This window comes from Parasteatoda tepidariorum, chromosome 6, assembly GCF_043381705.1.
Source record: "Parasteatoda tepidariorum isolate YZ-2023 chromosome 6, CAS_Ptep_4.0, whole genome shotgun sequence".
NCBI classification, from domain to species: Eukaryota; Metazoa; Arthropoda; class Arachnida; order Araneae; family Theridiidae; genus Parasteatoda; species Parasteatoda tepidariorum.
This window is the reverse complement of record NC_092209.1, coordinates 33835189-33855958: the sequence shown is the minus strand read 5'-3', so window position 1 is coordinate 33855958 and position 20770 is coordinate 33835189. Positions and strand designations below refer to the sequence as shown.

The window sequence follows — 20770 nt, the reverse complement described above, 5'->3', positions numbered from 1 at the left end:
GTTGTTTTTCAAAACTTTACAGTCATTTTTTTAAAATTATTATTATTGTTTTTACAATGGATTGTCAAACTATTTAAAAATGGAATTATTTTCTCATTTTAATTGCATCTTTTCAAATTTTACTTTTTGCATTAAAAAACTTTTCATACGTTTTCTGTTCGCAGAAATGGTTATCTGTACTTAAATATTCTCGAAAATTTTTTAATATTTCTATGCACGAGAAAGATTTATTAAAAATACAATTAACTAGCATTGTTAGTTATAAAGTACCAAAAACATGACCCTTTTTAAGCTTTTTAAATAGAAAATATCTATTTCAAGTAAAATAATTGAACGGGCATCTCCACTAAGAAGTTCTGTGTATATGATTGTTATTCCCTTGGTTTGGCTGATGCTTAAGTCTGAAAACTTTTATTTGCAATTTGGCTGATGCTTAAGTCTAAAAAATTTTATTTGTAATTTGGCTGATGCTTAATTCTGAACACTTTTATTTGCAATATATTTCATTAATACTGGCTATTTGCACTTCCACACATTTATTTTGCAGCAAGACTTTAATTAAGTGTTAGCCAATGTAAACACTGCGCGTAACAATTTAATATTTTATTTTATTTTAAAAATTGGCTACAATATTTTTTAAATAAATCCGTTTGCTGCTAATGTTCATGAGATTTTCATATTATTTTCATAATCAGTTGAAGTTAACGATTTTGATAATGGTATAAAATTATTATTTCTGTAATAAATGAATCAACAGTCATTACATTAGATCTGCTAATAAACGAATATACATTATTATATTCGTTTAGTTATATCATTCGTTATCGTTATAATTAACGATTTTGATAATGATATAAAATTATTACTTAGGTCTTAGATGAATTAGCAGTCATTAAATTTTTTTGCTGATAAACGAATTAATGTGATGAACATACATGATCACTTCCTTTGTCAATGCATTATTTATTCTTAATAAAAATTATGCATATAATTTGCACAAACAGATAGCTGCTTAGTAAAATAAATATTTTCTGATATATAGTTCAAAATTTGTAGAAAAAATGTTTAAATTTATAAATGCAGTTTTCTTCTATTTTAATAATTTCTACAAAAAATATTAAATACTATTTGCGATTAAAATAGATAAAATAATGCCTGCTATCTTAAATATTAGATTATCAAAGTTGCACACAAATTGAAAATATTACCAAAATTACATTTTTAAATTAGGTGATGATGGTAATAATAATAACGAAACTGTTGTTTCTGATGGCTTGGCAATCCATTATACCAAGTAAAGGGAATTTCACTGACTTAAAGCTGCATTCCTGAATCGATACTTTATATTATAGATAATATCTGTAATCTACTCATTAGCATAGAGTCAATTCAATAATATATTGTAAATGTTTAAGCATGTTAATCTATAATAATATTTGTAATAGATGTAGACCGATCTTGAGATCTCATTTTGAACTTTGTTAGAAATTCAGTATATCTAAGAATCCCTTTAAAATTCTCGACTTTCCTTTCGATTATGTTGAAAAATATAAGATCTCAAGATAGGTATAATCCACCTTAACATTCTTACTCTTAATTTAGCTTCTTAGGCGAATCAAGTCTCAACTGCGTTTGTGCCATCCATTGTTGCTTAAAAAAATAATAATAATAATAAGCTGTGTGCTTTATTTTTTATCTCCTTCGAAGAAATGTGTAATGTTTCTTTTCCCTGCCATTTCCTTATCGTTATGATCATGTGATATAAATTAAAATAATATTACAAGGAAATTGTTTTCTTCAAAGCACTATGTTTTTTATATGCCAATTATGCCCTCCATTTACATTCTTTTAATATTATTGTAAATTTAAGCTCGCGAGAGGTGATGCTTTTTATTTGTTTCAGTTTTAAGTTTTTTTTTAATTTACAAGTTATTTTAATTTTAGTTTTTTTAAAATTAACAAGTTATTTTAGTTTTTTTAATTTACAAGCTTTTGATTATTTTAGTTTTGCAATTATTTTCATGAATTTTAATTCTACAGAGAGGAAAAACTCTGGTACTGTATAGTAATGATACTTTTGTTTAAAAAAATCTGGTTAATAAGACCGCAATATTCTGTATTTAATCCATTCTTTTGGTAATTTTTATGTTCATATGATAACGTTTTTCTGATATTCAAAATTATTCTGATTTTCAAAATTAAAATCCTTTTTACCCCACATTTTGTAAAGATATAAAACTGAAGAGTAAATTTAAGTGAATAAATGGTTTTAAGAATAAATGGTTTTCTGAATAAATGGTTTTAATAAAGGTATCATGATAAAATTACCAAATTTTATCACATACTATTAAACCATATTTTATTGTTAATTTTACCAAAATCACCAACAAAGCGCTTCGATAAAAATTACCGAACTTTATGCTGTTCTCATAGAACCCGAAACACGGTAAATTTTACCATATTGTGGTACTTTTGACCATACTTTTTTTAGTGCATGGTTTTTTTTACAATTAATTACTCTAATTTTAAAGTTATTATTTCATTTACGTTACATTGTTTTTTTTTTCTTCTTATATATCGTCTGTTAGATAGATATAATTTGTTTCTTAGATCTGTTTGATATTCATTAACTATTAGTTATATGTATTATTATTTATTCGTATTAAGAAAAACGTATTGCTTTCAGCAATGAGCATACCATGAATAAATTTAAATTCAAAAATGCTAGTCATTAATTGTGTAGTTAAAAAACAAATAAAATCTTGAATCATGAAATTAGTTTTGAAGGACTTTTAGCTAGTCAGAGATAATTTATCAAAGTTTTGTCAATATTTCTAAATATATTATGAAATGTTATTAGGTTAAATGTAAATAGTTTACTTCTAATTTCGTATTGAGGTTAAGTATTTTATTTACGTTCAGAAAATATCCAACCTATTGTCCTAAATATATTAAAATATTTATGTGACATTCTGGACTAACTTGATCTGTCTCATCTATGCCGTTAGTCTGTCTTAACTTAAAAATGGAACTAATAAATATCGCTAAGACATTGTAAACTTGGTATGATTTGCAATTTTTATTAATTATTTAGATTTTTTTAAATTGAAGAGCATTTAAATGCATTTGACCATTTTTATTTTAAATTTTACATTCGATTTTCATTCTATCCTTTAATTAAATATTTCAATTATTATTTAAATTTTAAGTGTCTCGTCTCAATATTTGGTTAAATAATAGAAAATAAAAAAAAAATTTACTCATTCTTTTCCCAAAATTAAACACACTTATAAAGCTTATTATTTTTATAAAGCGAACTTGATCGACTGATTCATCACACCCAATAAATTTAAACTTTTTATATTTAGAGCTTATTAGTTTTTCTAAATGACTTTTTTTTTCTTTTTGGTTGAAATACGTTGTTTTTAAGAAGCATCACCTCTATATCGGAATCTTTGATGTAACAAAGTTAATTAATAAAATCCACTGTTAACTTAGTATAATTCACAGTTTTTTATTATTTTTGAAAATTACTAACAAATAAATTTTCCTATAAAATAAGTTATATAAATGAAATAACCTTTAACAAATGTCATTAATTTTTTTTTTATTCCAAAAAAATTCAATCGTTGTGTTGTATTCCAATTAAATAATCATTCCTATTTATTAAAATTTTCATTAGCGTTTCGTAGTTTTATGTTAACTTCTGAGTGCCCTAGATTGATGGTTTCAGAAAATTTATATATAAAAAAAATAAGTAAGGTTAAAAGATCGATTAAGGTTAAAAAGTAGATCTCGCAGCAAATTCATGCCACAGAGCATAATTTTTTTTTTACCAGAGTTTTTTTATTTTGTTTCAAAAAATTCCGGATAGATGCCGCTACCATTCCCTTCTAAGGTGCTTCCCGCTTTGTTTGCTAATTTCATCCTCAACTTACGACTGATTGTAGCTAATGTGGGACGTATTGAAAACTACGAAAATGTGATTTTCATTTAAGAAATATTTCAAAGCATTTTGATGTAATTTTTAATTTTTTTTATTTTTATTTATATGTCTTTCTGTAGTGCCATCTTTTGGGAACTTTTTGAACTAAAATCTAAAAAAAACTTTAAAAGTAAAAATATATACCCCGTTATAAAATTTTGGAAACCATTAGTCAATTTAGGCATCTTTAAAATCCCTTCATACTAAGGAAATGAATTTTTTAACTTTTGTCGCATCAACATTTCTGATATTTTCGTTGAACTGTCCTCAATAGTGTACAAATACTCAAAGATATGCTGTTTCTATACTATTTTTCCAAACTAATATTGTTAGTTTTGAAGAATTCAACTAATAAGTTGCGCCATTCCAATCCATGCCATCTTGTTATGCTTGTTATGCCTAACACTCAATTTGTATTATTTTGTTGGAATTGATAACTATTTACATATATCTCTCTATTTATACAATCATATGCGTTTCATTCTCTTTTACACAACTATTATTTTTATTTTCAAGTATTTTTTTTTTCATTATGTTTAACCACTGCACAATTATTGTTTGATGCGGCTTGTTTGCCCGCTGGTGTTGCTGTTTGTTTGCTGTTCAACTTTTTCGTTAAAAATGTTCCTTTTTTTTCTAACCGTGATTTTGTGCTGAATAAATACATGTTGTTATTGGCTGTGTTTAAATAAATTATTCTTTCAAATCGGAAAGAAAAGTAAATTTATTTCTAAAATTTATTTTTAATGTGCGATGCATGTTTCAAAATAAATATTTAATCAATTCATAAATCATTTTTTCTTAGGCTATTATTTAATGTTAAAACTAGTTTGAAATTTTGGTAACTAGTGTTTCGCTTTTAATGTAATTTATTGTATCTTTTAGCAAAATATTTAGTCACATTTGTCAAATAATCAAGATTTACCTTGATAACATATTGTTTCCCTTTAAAGACTCATTTGTTTCCTCTTATTTGCTAATTTAGCATGGCTTTTAATAATAGATAAATAAACCCTAGAAACTGAAACGGTAAGATATTACTTCAATAAAAATTTCATTCGCTTTAATTATTTCCTTAAGCGAAAATTATTTCCACCACAGTCACATAAGCTCATATTGATGCCCTGGAACTTTGTTTTAATCATATAAATGCTGATTTCCTCATTACAAAATTAGTTTCACCACCTCTCCATAGTGCGTGGAAATGCATTTTACTCTGATTTTCTTCTCTGGTCCTCTGTGGTTTTTCTTGTTATATTTTTGATCTTTTTTTGCTCTTTCGGCTACTTTGGTATTTCTAGTTCCTTTATTTTTACAATTTTCGTGAGCAGCTTAACGTTTTATAGTATTGAAAGTCGGGCTAATCTTGAAAATAGGTGCCTGTTTTCGGGCGCTTGGAATATGTTGACTGTTATTTTTTACTTAAATGTTTTGGAAGCAAATGAAGTTTTTAATCAAGTAATAATTTTTTATAGTTTTTTATTACATGCCATTCTAATTAAGATATCAAAATAAATACTTCATACAGATATTTCTCTTTTATTTAAAATGCTCCTCTTTCTATTATTTTTTTTTCAAAATAGACAAACATTTGTTAAGGTTTTAAATGGTTCAGTTTTTGAGATTTGCTAAAAATTATTTTAGTCTTAAAATTTATTCCTAATTCTTTAATCTGAAATATTTTCCACTTTAAACGATGAATAATTAAAAATTTTAAGCTATTTGTCCACTCGAAAATACTGATGAAGGGATTTTTAATATAATATAGTTTATACATTTTAAGAATATTTTAAGGTTCAACGTATAATTTTTAAATACGGAAACAATACCAAATGAAGTTCTCCCCAAAATGGAATTTTAAAATTCTACCTCTTAAATTTGATTTGTTGTTTTAGTGTTGATGAGTTTTTTTTCTTGAACTTTTTCGATAGATTATTCTTATTATTAAACAAAATTGTTTGGTGTATAATTCTTACCAAAATGTTAAAAAATATAGTAAATTTGTTGAAAATAAGAAACTGAAAATTTCCTTCAAGAAGTTAATATTGACCTCCCCTACTGAAATATTTATTTTGAAGTGTGCACTGCACATGCTATTCAATTTCTTAACGTCATATTCACTCGTAAATCATTCTTTAGTTTTCATTTAATTTTAATAATTATTTAAATTTTATATTTATTTTGCCAATAAGTTAGTTCAAAATACCTTATTTTTTAGTAAGATTTATACATTTCTGGTAAAAAGTCTACTTCAACTTATCACATTACTAAAAATGAACATTTTCGACACTATAATATTACACTTAGAGTCTTTTAATATTCAAATACGTATATTATCAAGTTATTCTCACTCTGTATAGAAACTTTCAAAATTTACTTTGTAAAAGTCTTTTATAAATGCGTGAAGTAAAAACAGCTATACAAAAAACTAAATTTGCAATATTTTATCGTTTTTTTATTAATGGTATTGCGAATTTTGCAAGCCTTTTGAAAACAAAATTGAATTTAAAAAAAAGTAAAAATATATATATTCTTTTCCCAAAANATATATATTGTACTTTAAGGTAAATAGTTTGATCCATCTGTACCCTTGTAAAAATGAACTTCTATTTTTTTTCTCAATATATACTAAATCTATTTTTCAAGCATTTTTATTTGAATCTTATATTTTTTTAAAGAAAAATACTTTAACTATATCCTTAAAACTCATTAAAAATTTAGAAAGTAAGAACTTTAGTAAAAAAAAAAAGACTCTTACAATTAAACAACTAAAAGCTTAAAAAATTCGCCTTGTTAAAATTTGAAATCTCTTAAACATACAGAACAAGAAAACAAAAAACACTTATTGAATATTATTTTAATATTTTTTTAAAAGAAAAACAGGTTTAAATTAAGCTAGTAAATCTTTTATTTCATTTGGTTTTGGAAAAAGATATAACAAAGTACATAATTATTAAATATTTTTATTAAGTCATACAAAAACAAAAACACTTAAATCCAATTTCACCACATTCACTGGCTTTGTAAAAAAAAAACTGTATTAACATTTTTTCATTACAGTATTGAAGACTTAGTTGAATTTAGAACAGATAGTAGAGTATGTGAAATAGTCTTGTACTGGAAAGACATGATTGTATGAAATAAAGTAGCGATTTAAAATGTTGATTTCTTGTATGTGAATGCCCTAAAGTAGAAATTTGTAGCGCTGTTAAAATCTTTCATGAATTAAACTCTCTTTCAATATTGTCTATCTTCTGTAGATTTTGTAGTATTGATTCTGTAGATTTTGTAGTTTAGATACTCATTTTACATCATCCATTGTATAATATTGTACTCTGTAGACTAGTTACTCATTCTATATCTCCAATATATGATACTGTACACACTACTTTGCATGTTTTTCTCAATATTAGTTAATTTTGAGCATTTGAAAGATTTTTTGAGACGTGACAATAAAAGCAAATTTTTAATAGTAATATAATGCAATAAAATGCGTTGAAAAATGGAAGAAAGACTTATATTTGAATATTATTTAGTAGTTGTAAGAAAATTATTTTAGAATTATTCCAACTCGAATTAATTATTCCTACTCGAGTAGGAATATTATTAAAATTTATCTGGTAAAACATTATAATCAATATAAATAAATACTTTTTTCGTGAAAGCCTTGTTTTTGATAGAGCAAATGATTTTGATTTATTATATTACTAATTTTAAAAAAAATAAATATCTATTTTCTAAGAGCGCAGAAAGAAACTTGTATAAAAAAGCTAAGTTTAAAAAATAATAAATAACTACTTTGCCTCGCTTCTAAAGTTGTTTTTAATCCGGATATTTTTTGCCGTTTTAGTTTAAAAAACAAACAATTTATATAGTTATTTTTTAACTAAATCCACAGGTATTATTTTTGTTATTTCTCTTGCATTCTATTTCTTTCAAAAGTTATAAATAGTTTTTTGTTTGATTTTAACATCCTTATATTCAATGATCCTTAGTGCTCAGGGACCTATATTTTTGTTGAAAAGAGACCCAAATTCATAAAAAGGAAACAAAATTTCTGGGTCCTTTTTTCTTTAACTAAAAGCGTGTCTTGGTTTAAAATGTGAAGCCTCTACCTCTTCATTTGTTAATATTCAAGTTCATATTCTAATCTTTTGATTAATAAAAAAAATTTCAAAATAAGAAAAAGAGGTTATTATTTGAGCTATCAAATTTTTTAATTGGGTTTAAACAAGGAAAAGCAAGGATGTAATTTAATACCCAGAACTATTCTCATTTTTTCCTTCAGCTATTCATAAAGAAAAAACAAGAATTGTTTTACACAGTTAAAGTTAGGTTATAATTTTACTTGCATAAATCTATGGGTGCGCTAAATTTTTATTGCGTGTTCTAGTGGAGACGCGTCATAACTTATTTTGTGCCTCCCCTTAACGGTTTTAAAGGCGCATTTGACGCGCTATAGCGTGTAAGTGGAGTCACTGAATATTTTGCAAGCTTCATACTTCAGGCTTCAAACTTTAAAAAATGCTACTTTTATTTTTAAATAGTAATAAACTTTATTGCATTTTGAAAAGTTGTAAATATTAGTAACTTCCTACTATATTTCACTAGGTTTAGTTCTGCACCTTTGCACGTAATCACTGTGCAATACCTTTAGTTATAGATTCCTTTAAGGTTTGAAACTATCAAATGTACTACCATATAGATATAAAATCTGCACTGTTCTTTCCAAAACAATCAACTAGTTGGAAACATTGCATGAGTATGGTATATCTTATTAAATAAAGTATTCAATACTGTGTGTTTTATTGATATTATTTAATATCAGTATTTGTATTTTGTAAAATATTATATATTAATTGAAAATTATATTAATCAATTATAGTTTTGTTTTGATTTAACAGAATGCGGCGTAAAATTTATCAATTGAGCTGTTCGAAGTAGTTTAATAAATTATGAAACTTCCTTTTTAAAAATTAATCTCTTTTTTGTGGAATATAGATGCAGTAAAATATACATATAATAAATAATATGGATTAAATTATTCTTATTGACTATCATTATTACTGTAATTTAAACTAGTTTTTAAATGTATGAGGAAATATTTGATCTAAATTTCATTACACGTTTTAATTTAATTTTCTATTAATAGAAACATTTTTACCAGAAAACGCTTTTTAAGGAATATTTAGTCACTAAATGCATAAAAATATCTTATTAAATGTGAATATTACACTGAATCAGTACATGAATATTTCACAAAAATCACACTTAACAAAGGCTTTTTTTTTAAAGTTGATATTGACTTCTTACTAAATTGCATTTTTCTGTATTAAATCTTCTTACTAAAGTGCATTTTGCTAGATTTTATCTAATAAGTATCAAATTATACACTAAACTTTTTATTCATTTCTAAAATCATAACAAATCATTCGATATGAATTGTATCGTATTGAATATATGTATTACTTTAAAAAAATATTTAGAATAGAAATAAGTTTTTAAATCGCTATACAAAAATAAATATCTTTATAAATTCTTTCAAATGCTCAAAATGTAGTCTATCTTATTTCATTCTATAATTGAACTACTCGTACGTGTATTGTTCTAAATTAGTTTCGTCATAACATAGTCTTTTGCGTTGAATTAAATTTTATCTAATGCTTAGTAGTCTGTGTGTTGTTGTATTGATAAAAGTAGTTGTGTTTGTCGTTGTAAACATATTGTCCAAGTCATCAATTTCTAATTTTATACTCTGTAGTACATTTTCTCTGTAGTCTTGTAAGTAGTAGCCACATAGTACCAAAGAAGACCTATATAGTCTCATTTCTTATAGAAACATTCAGACCTAAATAGGCCCAGTATACAATAGAACCTTTTACTTCTGATAGCCTTACTTCTAATTTTTATCCAACTTATATCTTTATCAAATTATACCAATGATTTTAGTTTCAAAATAGACTCTCAAAAATCTATAGGAAGGTTATTCTATTCTAATATCACTGTAGTTCCCCATGTAGTATATATCTCCTTTTAGTATCCCATTGTAGATAGTTAGTTGTAGTTAAAAAAAAATCATTCTTGCGAGCTTTATAACTCTTTGGATTATATAAGAGGTAAGAATAATTTGGAGTTAGTAAAAAATTGAAAAAAAATTGTTTTTGTTAAATATTTTTACGCAAAGAATTTTGTAAAATTTCAAACGATATTTTAATATTAGGATTGTTTTAGATTATATAGTTTTCAAACATTTTATTCTTAAGTTCTTTAAACTCTATTTGAATAATTCAAAATTTAATTTAACTGTTTAAGGTTTGGAAAATAAATTATGTGTTCCAATAATATACCTTTCTCCTGCAGTTTTTATTTTCTTTCTTTATTTTTTTTCCAAATTAGGCTTATTAACGTATTTGCATTTTATGAAGAGCTAAATTTCTGGATGCTTTAAATGTATCCTTTTTTGTTACACGTTTTGTGTTATGCGTTTAGATTTTCTAAAAAATATATTATTTTGAGGACAAAAATGTTGCATAGTTATTGTTTTCCGGATGCCATATTTTAACTTACTAAATGCATATTATTTTTAACTACAACCCAGTTTCGTTTACCAAAATTGTCTTTAGCATGTTTTATTGTATTGTGAAATTCCTGTGACTTACCCTGCCAGATGACTAACAGAGCTTTATTATCTTTTCCCTTTGCCTGCTTATAGTGGAGCTGAATGGTCAGCAGACGTCACCCCCACTACTAACTCAAGCTCTTTCAGGTAACATTGGTTGGTGTGACTTCATATTGTTTAGTAGTTTTAGTAGTAGGTCATTTTTTCAATTCTCTGAATAAATTTGACACTACTGTAGTTTAAAATAATTTCAAACTCTTCGTGTTTTATAATATATCATCATATATAGTTTTGAAGGGGAAATTTGTTGTGTATTTTTTTTTAAACATCCCACATAGGATGTCTAGTTGTATAATTACATACTTTAATATTACATAATTTTGAAATACTTAAGAATAAATACAAGTCTAATGCGTATTTTTTTTTTAAAAAAAGACACCAAAATTTTGTCTAGTAGTTGTATAATTACATACTTTAATGTTAAACACTTTTGAAATATTTTAAGCGTACAAGTCTGTTGCGTATTTTTTTATAAACATATTACAAATGTTCTCTAGTAGTTGTATAATCACATATTTAAATATTGCATAATTTTGAAATATGTAAGAGAATATGTTTTGAATATGTAGAATAATGCAAGTTTTTCCAGAATTTTGTGTAACGTTTAATAGGTAATTCATGCCAATTGGTTTGTTATGAATCTAACCTATGCAATATTTAAAATAGCGTGTTATATTTTAATGCTCAATTCCATTTTGACTTTTCTTGATAAAAGCTACGTTAAGTTATATCACTATGTTTAGTTGCTGGTTAAGTTAAAACCCTGAATTTTTTACAATGTACTCTGATTCTGGTATAACCACAATTACTTGACCTTTAGCCTTTTGCTTAGGGATTGTGCAATAAGTGTACCAAAAGGGCTTCATCATACTGAGCGCTGTTAGCAAAAGTCTATTAATATTTCTTGAAAAACTAACAATTTCTTTATTTGGATTAGTTTTACTTATACAATCTTATGAATCTTGTTTATGATTTTTCAGTAATTAACAATTACGGGCCTCAGAGTTTTGCGCAACCTACATCTCCTGCTAACAGTCGTGGCTTTCCAGCTACCAATAGTCCTGGACCCATCGACCTCTACACTTCTGGTCAAGATAGTGTTGGCTATGTGCAGGCCACCAGCCCCCAACCCACGGGCTTCCCACCTATTGCTGTAAGTAGGGTGAGTACTTGACTTCGCCTTAATACTAGGTGAATAGCTAATAGAGGTAGTAACTGGTACTTTAAAATTTATATATTCTGTTGTTATACACTAGAAATCAATATGTATTAAAAATAGCTGTTCCAAAATAACAGATACTTTTCTAGTCTGAAATGAAACAGAAGAAAATAACCAAATCATGCAACAATGTTTTTATTGTGTGAATGAAAGGTAGCAGATAAGTCGATTGTAGTTTTGGTGGATTTGTTTGAAATCAGAAACAGAAAATATTTTATCAATAGCATAATACAAAGTTTAGAAATTCATTTATTTTAATTTTTTTTAAATTAAAATGTTAATTTTTATTCTGCTCAGACAGAGATTAAGATCAATTTAAATAAGAAAAAAGAGAAAAACTATGTTATTTAAATTGCAAATGTATATGTTAAAATGCATATATTTTCATTGCTTTTAGCTCACCTTTGAACAAACATGTTTGTTAGTTTCTGATATCTACACTGGCGTACTACTGTAACAGATTTACAATACTATTGCTTGCAACATTACCCATCTCTTGTGAAAGGGTTGAACTTTCGTCTTGAATGTCTTCGTTGCGATTTTTATACAGATTTTAAGAATATATTGCTTTTGTAAAAACTATTAAAAATATTTATTGAGCAATATTGTTAATTCTTCTTGATGATCTACAACAGTTATGCAAATTTTGTACCATTAGTTTATGAGTATAAATTTTCTGTTATTTAGAATCCTGGAACGATACATCGGTACATCAGTTAACCGAATCAATCTTGTAAACCTATGTTACTAGAAAATTATTGCAATTAATGACTGTATATTAATAATGACTTAATGTTCCCCATTAAGCAGTAATATAGTTGCCGATTTTGCAACAATACTACGTTCGCTAATTTGTCAGTCTATTTCTTCATTAGTAACCGCAAAATAAATATTTATCTTTCTTTAACTTGATAAAGTAAACTTGTTTGAAAAACGTACATTAGATAAGTGAGCTTGCACGAAAAACTTACTTTAGATGAGTGAACTTACTTGAAAAATTTTCTTTTGACTAGGTACTTGCTCAAAAAACTTATCTTTGACTAGGTATACCTCTGCATTTTGATTAAATTAATTGTGATATTAGCTAATACTTTCATATAGAAGTTCGGGATTTTCAAATTTTATTTTCATTTTAAAATTGTTGGGAATTCATTTTTTTATTAAATTGCACTTTTGTGTCTTTCTGAAAATGCTTCAGAACTTATATGGATGCCTAAAAAGATACCAAATCGGAATTATACGGTTGCATAACAAATGTTATTAACTTCCAAAGTAAATTAACAGCACATAATTGTTTATTTATGTAAATTAAGTTACATTCACCTAATATAGTATTATATTATATATACATATACATAATATGGAAACGTTAAATGTGCAAAGCATGCTAACAAAATGTTTTATCACATGCTAATAAAGCATTAAAATTATTGTGTCAAGTTTTGATGCATCTTGTAAAACATTTTATATGATCTAATTAAATATTTTGTATAGCATTTTACAAATGCGTACTAAAATTTTTTAAGTTTACTAACATAGGTGAAATTATTCAATTATCTTACAATCAATTTAAAGTAAATTTACGAAATTTTAATTTAGTTTCAAAATGTGTACTAATAAACCTAATGAGATATAAGAATCTATTTTTTCAACGAATTTAGAATCTCAATTTAAGGATTGAGTTCGTTTATGAGGAAGGTAATCAATTTAGCATGAATATGCTGAAAAATAACAATACATTAGAAAATTGTAAGCAGCAATTAACTAAGTTATGCATTTTAACTAAAATAAAGAGTAGCAAAATAATATTTTTTGCTACTTTGAAAAAAAAACGAATGTTTGTAACATTTATTTTTTAATGTATCTAAAACAAAACTATTTGCCAACAACTATTTTACAACATTTTATTAATTGTAAAAAATGTTTTTTTTAGTCGAAAATCGCATTGAAGAAATTTTCCCTCTTTAATACTCGGAGAAAATATTCCGATGAAACTACCGTGATTTTTTGTGTAATGACATTTCTGGTTTTTAAAAAAAACAACATAATTATGGAATTAATAGAAATCAAAATATACGGTGAAGTAAACGATTCATTTCGTAATTTTTCAGTTTATATGGTAAATGTCTACCTGAAAATCTGGTTTTTAATTACTCTTATTACCACACATTAATAAAGAAAATTGATAAGTAAATTTAACCAAATAAATGGTTTATGCGCCATGGCATAAGAGTTTCATGATAAAAATTACACATTTTTACTACATTTACCAAATTTTACACACATTATTAAACCATATTTATCTTTTTTTATTTTACCAAAGTCATTGCCAAAATATTTCGGTAAAAATTGCTAAGCTTTTTAGTATTCCCATAGAGCCAGAAACAATGTAAATTTTACCATATTCTGGTTATTTTGACCATATTATTCTCAGGCAAAACTTGTGTAATAAAGTATCGTGTTACCATAGCATTATTTGGTGTAATAAATCATCACATCAACCTTGTTTTATGCAATATTAATATTTTGTGTGAGTGCCGTTGTGCCTCAGTCGATAAAGTGTTCTTTTACGAATGGTTGGAATTCCAGTGATGACTGGTTGATCTAAATTCTGCTCTCAGCTCGCACCATCCGCAGTGTTCGCGTAAAATATCGTCAGTGGTTGACGCATCAAGAGTTAGAATCCCCTATTCGTCGGGATAACCGCGGGAGGTTTTCGTACTTTTCCACTCCATAATATAATGCAAATGCGGGTTGGTTTCATCAAACAATCCTCCGCAAAGACTAGTTTATCCAAATGCTTGATTCAAGAGTTCCTTTGTCTTCTGAGTTGGGTTCAAAATTACACGGCTACGGAGTTTAACATTATCGTAAACCCAAAAATGGGTTGGTTGTCCAACGCCACGGCGTGGGAAACTTGTATATATATTTTTTTATTTATTTCCGAGTCATTTCTAAAAATCTACTCTTTTATGTCGGCTAATTAAAATTATATTATTAAAAAAAATTAAATATGTCCTTGTCCTCTGCGTGGTTAACCCTCTCTTAAAAAAATAATCTTTAAAATGGTATCGAGTTAAAATTTTCAAATATAAATTGAATATCATGTTATCATGTCAGAAATTTGAGACGTTTTACAGTTCATTTTGACAAGAAAAACTTAACAAAATGAATTTTCTGGAAATATTCTCAAAGCAGATGAGACAAATTTTAAAAGAACTAATTTTACTCTTTCTAATAACCAAGTTAAGAACAGCTTTCAACAGTTTATTTCTTAATGTCCTAATGTTAATCTATGTACGCATTCTTAAATGGCATTTGTTAAATTTAAAGCTTCTTAGTTTCATTTTATTTTCGCATGGCTCTGTAAAAGTTTTCTGATGCATGTTAGATTCTTAATAAGTGATTGTCCTTATTCTGTAATATTTTACTTTCTCTTTAAAACAAACTAAAACCTTTTCATTTAATAGTTGTAAATTAAACATTATGAATTTTATTACATTCACAACGTGAATTTGACTGAAACTTACAATATGAGTTTGATTGAAACTTACAGTATGAATTTGATTGAAACTTACAGTATGAATTTGATTGAAACTTATAGTTTGGATTTCATTGAATGTAACAAAGTTAATATTTCTGAAGGTTGATTTATGATAGAAAACTAACTGCAATTTTTTTACACGTTTCAAAACTGAAACTGAAATCTAAAAATAAGAAAAAAATATTTAAATTATTACATTCAGATGAGTAGCACAATTATATTTATGCTGAAAAAAATTATGAACAAAATTTTTTTTATTGATTATTTAGTTGATCGTGATTTTTGTTAGTTGAAGGAAGTTTCAAAAAATTAAGTATTTATAAATTGTAATAACTCTGAGCTAAGTTAATAGTACTTTTATCAACCGCTAGGGGCCGCTGATTGCCGCAGCCTTCACAAATGGATATCACTGAAATATAATGTATACATCTGCCAAGAATTACAGTACACGGTAAGAACGTTTTCTTTGATATTTTGGCTCGAAAAAGCCAAATTACAATTTTCATGATTTCCATAAAATTTCAAAAACGAAACAATCTTACCAAATATTGTACTAAGTGTACAAATCGGTGCTAGGCAAAATTCTTAACCTTCAAGAAGAACATTCAATAAAGCATAAACTTTTGAGTTGAATCATTAACTAGTTTGAAAAAAAATTATTTATTTGTATGTTTTGCAGTATTTGGTAAGATTAGTATTTAGTTCTTATTTGTTGTACTATGTTCATTTCTGTTTCTATCATTTCCTAGTCCTTTCTGTAGTTTTGCTTTTATATTCTTCTCTGTAGTACTGCATTTCTTTGTACTTCTGTATTAATATAAATTGAAAAATAAAACTTAAGTCTTGCTTAATTAGAACATCTGCTTTGAGTTTTATTTCTGATAAATTATTATTACGCAATCGTAAAGTATTCAAAAAATCCCCGTTAAATTAGGATATGGAAAAAGGCGTTATAGTAAAAGAAAGGCTTTTTTTTTTAAAGTTTTTGCACCCCTAATTAGTGTCTTCTTTTAGTGAAACTCAGAAAATAAGTAATAAAAACTATCTTTGAACCTTTTCCACCAATGAAGTTAAATTGTTGTGACGAAAACAATAATGCGTAAATATTATTTAAAAAGTTAAACGTTCGTATTGTATAGTAAAATCCTTTTTTAGCTTAAAAATAATGTTTATTAATTTCCAAACTTTTTTTATGATTTAATTGGGATTTTTTTCTGATATTGCAAAAAATTTTGTTGATTTTTATGCATATTTTATTGTAAAAACATACTCATTTAAAATATTAATTTTTTACAATATAAATGATTTATTTTCAATTTAAATCTTTTAAAATGAACCTGTAAAGTTTCACGATGGAAATATAAAAATTGGAAAATATAAAATACGATTTTAGCCTGAGTTTATTTAATCGCTTATATTTTCTTAAATGAATAGATCACTTTTTTAAATTAAATTTCTTAAAATCTCGCAAAAACGTTTATTATAATTAAATTTGTAATACATCGCAATTTTACGAACAATGCTTTTATTATTTAATAGTGTACCTTTTTTTCAGCGAGAATGATACCTGCATGAATTATTAACTCAGTGTTCATTTTAGTGTATTATCGGTGTCTGCAGATCATCTACAAATCATCTATTAACAAAGCGTGAATTTTCATAAAAGAATGTGAAGAAATTTTTTTATTTTTTTAATTGTCTATAGAAACCTTTCTGAGTTTTCGAAAAATCGTTTTTTAATTCCGCTTTTCTCAGCTGTGGTTCCTTTGATTTTGATAGCTCGCTCGTTTAAATATTTATCTAATGTGTTTCAATGCAATTTTTAAGAAGTTAGACCCGAAAAATATTCCGTTGTGAGGAAATAAAATATTATATTTGACTATTGGATATTCAGAATTAAAAAGGAAAAAAAAAACTTTTTTTTAACGTAATCTTAAATTTTAAAAGGTGTATAATGTTGTTTTAATCTTAATGTTAATCTTAAATTTTAAGTGCCCTTATGCTCCTAAATTTAGGTTGAATGCTTTTCCTACACATAGGAAAGTAACTTGGATTGCCCATTTTCTAATGATATTAATAAGATGAGATTAGTAATTTTTTTTGTGGTCTCAAATTTCAGAGGTCCTGTACGATAACCCGTCGATGTTCTTAAATTAAATTAATAAAGTTTTTTTACCCTCACATCGCAATTTTAGGAATATTGTTCTATATGCCGTTTTAGCTCAGGGAGCAGAGTGTTTGCCTCCCGTTGAGGTAACCCATGTTCAAATTCCAGCTGTGACCGGTTGATACAAATTCTGCTCTCAGCTCTCATAGACCGAAGTGTTTACATAAAATATCCTCATGGATCAAAGTTCGAGTATTCTTGCCATCAGGCTAACCGTGAGAGGTTTTCGTGCTTTTACTCTCCATGTAACGCAAATATAGGTTAGTTCCATCAAGAAAGTTCCTCAGTGGTAGACGGATTAAGGGTTAGAGTCCCTTTTCCGCCTGGCTAACCGCTGGTGGTTCTCGTGGTCTTCCTCTCCATGCAACGCAAATGCGGGTTAGTTTCCACGAAAAGTCCTCCACGAAGGCGAATTTCTCCCAATGTTTGATCCAAGAGTTCCTTTGTCTTCTGGATCAGGTGCAAAATTACAAGGCTACAGAGTTGAACATTGGTAGTCAACTCAAAATTGGGTCGGTCGTTTAACAACGGTGATAAAAAAGGACCCTGTGCTGTGGCGCCAAATTTTAGTTTTTCCACGCGATAGCCCACCTACTATTGATGTACTTAAAATTTGGTAAGTTTTTTTTCTTTCGGTCCAAAATTTAAGAGATCATTAACCTTATCCCATGTTCCGGTGTTCTTTAAATTAAGTAAATAAAATGTTTTGTCCCAAAACGTTAGTAATCTTCTGCAATAGCACATCTACTTTGATAATCCTAAAATGAGGTTATTAAAAACTTTTTTGTAGCCCCAAATTTTATAGCCATCCTATACAATAATCAATATACAGTCTTAAATCTCATCCCCTGTTTGAGGAACAATATTTTATTTTGATTTTAAACTTAAATAATCTATTGCGAGGTTAAAAACGACCGTTTTTTTGTTATTACAGTTGGGAACCGATTATCCGGAACGATCGGGACCATCGCTATTCCGGATAACTGATTTTTCCGGTTTTCTGAATTGCTACAAAAAGCCGTTTTTTTATTGTTAAACCCAACTAAGAAAAAAAAAATTTTGGGAATAATCTTAAAAAGAAGAAAAAACGATGAAGTAATACACTAATGATTATTTCCAAAATGATTTTAAGGTAAACATCTTTCAAAAAAGAAAGAAAAATCCTGAAATCTTATGAGGAAAAAAAATTTTTTTTTTAAAAATTGTGGAAAAATTTATCGAATTTCGTTCCGGTTTTTTGGTTTTCCGGTTTTCTGATTTCCGGATAACGGGTTCTGTACTGTAGTAGTAATGTCAAATAATAATATTGCATATTACTATTATTATTATTATTTTTCAGATCGGAATGCGCTTTCACTCAGGTATGGAGGAAGAGGATAAACGAACTGTGTATGGACCGCCTTGCGTTCTGCAACAAGTGGCACCAGTTCTCGCTTCCCTTTCCTTGGATTTGGTGCCCGAAAGAGCGCACTTAATTTGTGGTTGAATTCTTCTTCTAACTCCTCCACCAAAGCATTCAACAAACACTGTTATAATTAATTAATTATTATTATTATTATCAATTTCTCTACTTACAAACCGGAAGACATTCATGTGTACGGATAACAAAAAAAAAACACAGATTTCGTTGGGTTTTTTTTTTCTTCTCTTTTTTGCTTTTGTTTTTTTTTTGTGTGTATTTTATATTGAGTTGTTTTTTCAAGTGGACAATATATAAAGGAAAAAAGAGCTGCTAAATGACTTATTAGGGGAATCTTTTATTTTTTACCTTTCCCCAACTGGCAACACTTATGAACAGACGAGAAAAATGCAGCTCGTTTTATTTTCTCCTCCCAACTACGTTCTTTACTATATTGTGTGCTTGTATGCTTCTAATTCAACTTACATAAATATATATATATTGACATTATATATACACCTTGACAAACTGCGGCATTTAACCTACCAAGAATCGCAATTCTCTATATTATATGAATAGCTTGACGTTGTAATTGTTAATCGTAATGTATTTCTGATTCCGCTTTTGGTTCAATGTGATGATATATTTAAACTTTTGACTGTTGATTCTCGGCTATCATTGTGTTTTCACTGCTAAAACCTTAAACGGACCCTCACCGACATCTACGCTTTCATTTTCAAAGAAAAATTCCGAAAAGGATTTAAGAAAAAAAAAACCAGAGGCCTTTCAGCGTTGCTCTTAACAACAACGAATTCCAACAGCACTTAATTAAAATGATTCTGCAACACGCTAGCACCTACATAGTCAAGCATATTTCAGTTCTCAATGCACTTTACTTACTATCTTTCTAAGCAATACAGCAATGTTCAACTATATTATACAATTTTGCTGATGTATAGCCAAACATTTAGTCAAGCACTTTTGTTGTGATTTGTTTGTTGTACTCTTCCGATTGCAGCCCACGTTATTTTGTATAAAAGGAGTCAAAAGCTGTAACGTTAGTTTTTATTAGAGAGATTTAGCGCATTCATCTAGCATTCCGCACATTTACGTACGTACAGTGCAGTTACTGCAGAACAACCTCGGTTTTCTGTAGAGCTTGCACAGAATATACGTATTACGAGATGCTCCATGGATATGCTAAATCTCTCTATTATTATTTTTTACAGAATTTTGCATATTAAAAAGTGGTATGTTTTCACTTGGGCAAAAAAAAATTATTATATATGACATTTGTTAAATGTTCTGAAACTTGTCATTTAAAAAATCTAGCTTTAATCTTTTTAAATTACATATAATTTTAATATTATTAATTCATTTTGAACAAATTGTAATAAACTGCTACTGCTATGGATAAAATAAATATATGCATCCAGGCTGTGTTTCCCAGTGTGGAAACAAGCCTTATTTGCTGCTAGAATTAAAAGTACCCAATATAATACAGTATAACTGTTCTTTAAAACTTTGTACCAAACTTTTGTTACCTAATTCAATATTATGATAAATTATATTAAAAAAATAAATCTTATTTTTAATAATCAGCCTCCATGATACAAAAAAATAATTTTTTAAGTGGCCTACTAATTATTTTAATAAAATTTGGAAAAAAATACTATTTATTGATAAACTATTTATGTTATTCACATTCATCATTATAGTTTCATTTGACTAAAAATTATTAATTTTATACCAAAGATTTATTGTTATTTGTGATGCT

The 20770-nt window shown here is 27.0% G+C and overlaps 1 protein-coding gene across 17 annotated transcripts in view; it reads left to right on the top strand.

Moving 5' to 3' along the window:
• Positions 1–19740, top strand: part of LOC107436679 (RNA-binding protein Musashi homolog Rbp6) — a 463932-nt gene extending 444192 nt beyond the window's left edge. For 2 of the 17 annotated variants that reach the window (XM_071182217.1, XM_043040911.2), the window contains exons 12-15: positions 10698–10751; positions 11645–11826; positions 15799–15878; positions 18934–19740. In XM_071182217.1, coding sequence (XP_071038318.1) covers positions 10698–10751; positions 11645–11826; positions 15799–15840 — 278 coding nt within the window. In that variant the 3' untranslated portion in view covers positions 15841–15878; positions 18934–19740. Of the gene's footprint in view, positions 1–10697; positions 10761–11644; positions 11827–15798; positions 15879–18933 lie in introns of all 17 variants that reach the window. The other 15 variants (XM_071182218.1, XM_043040913.2, XM_071182216.1 and 12 more) reach the window with 10 other exon arrangements.
• The last annotated feature ends 1030 nt before the right edge of the window (positions 19741–20770 follow it).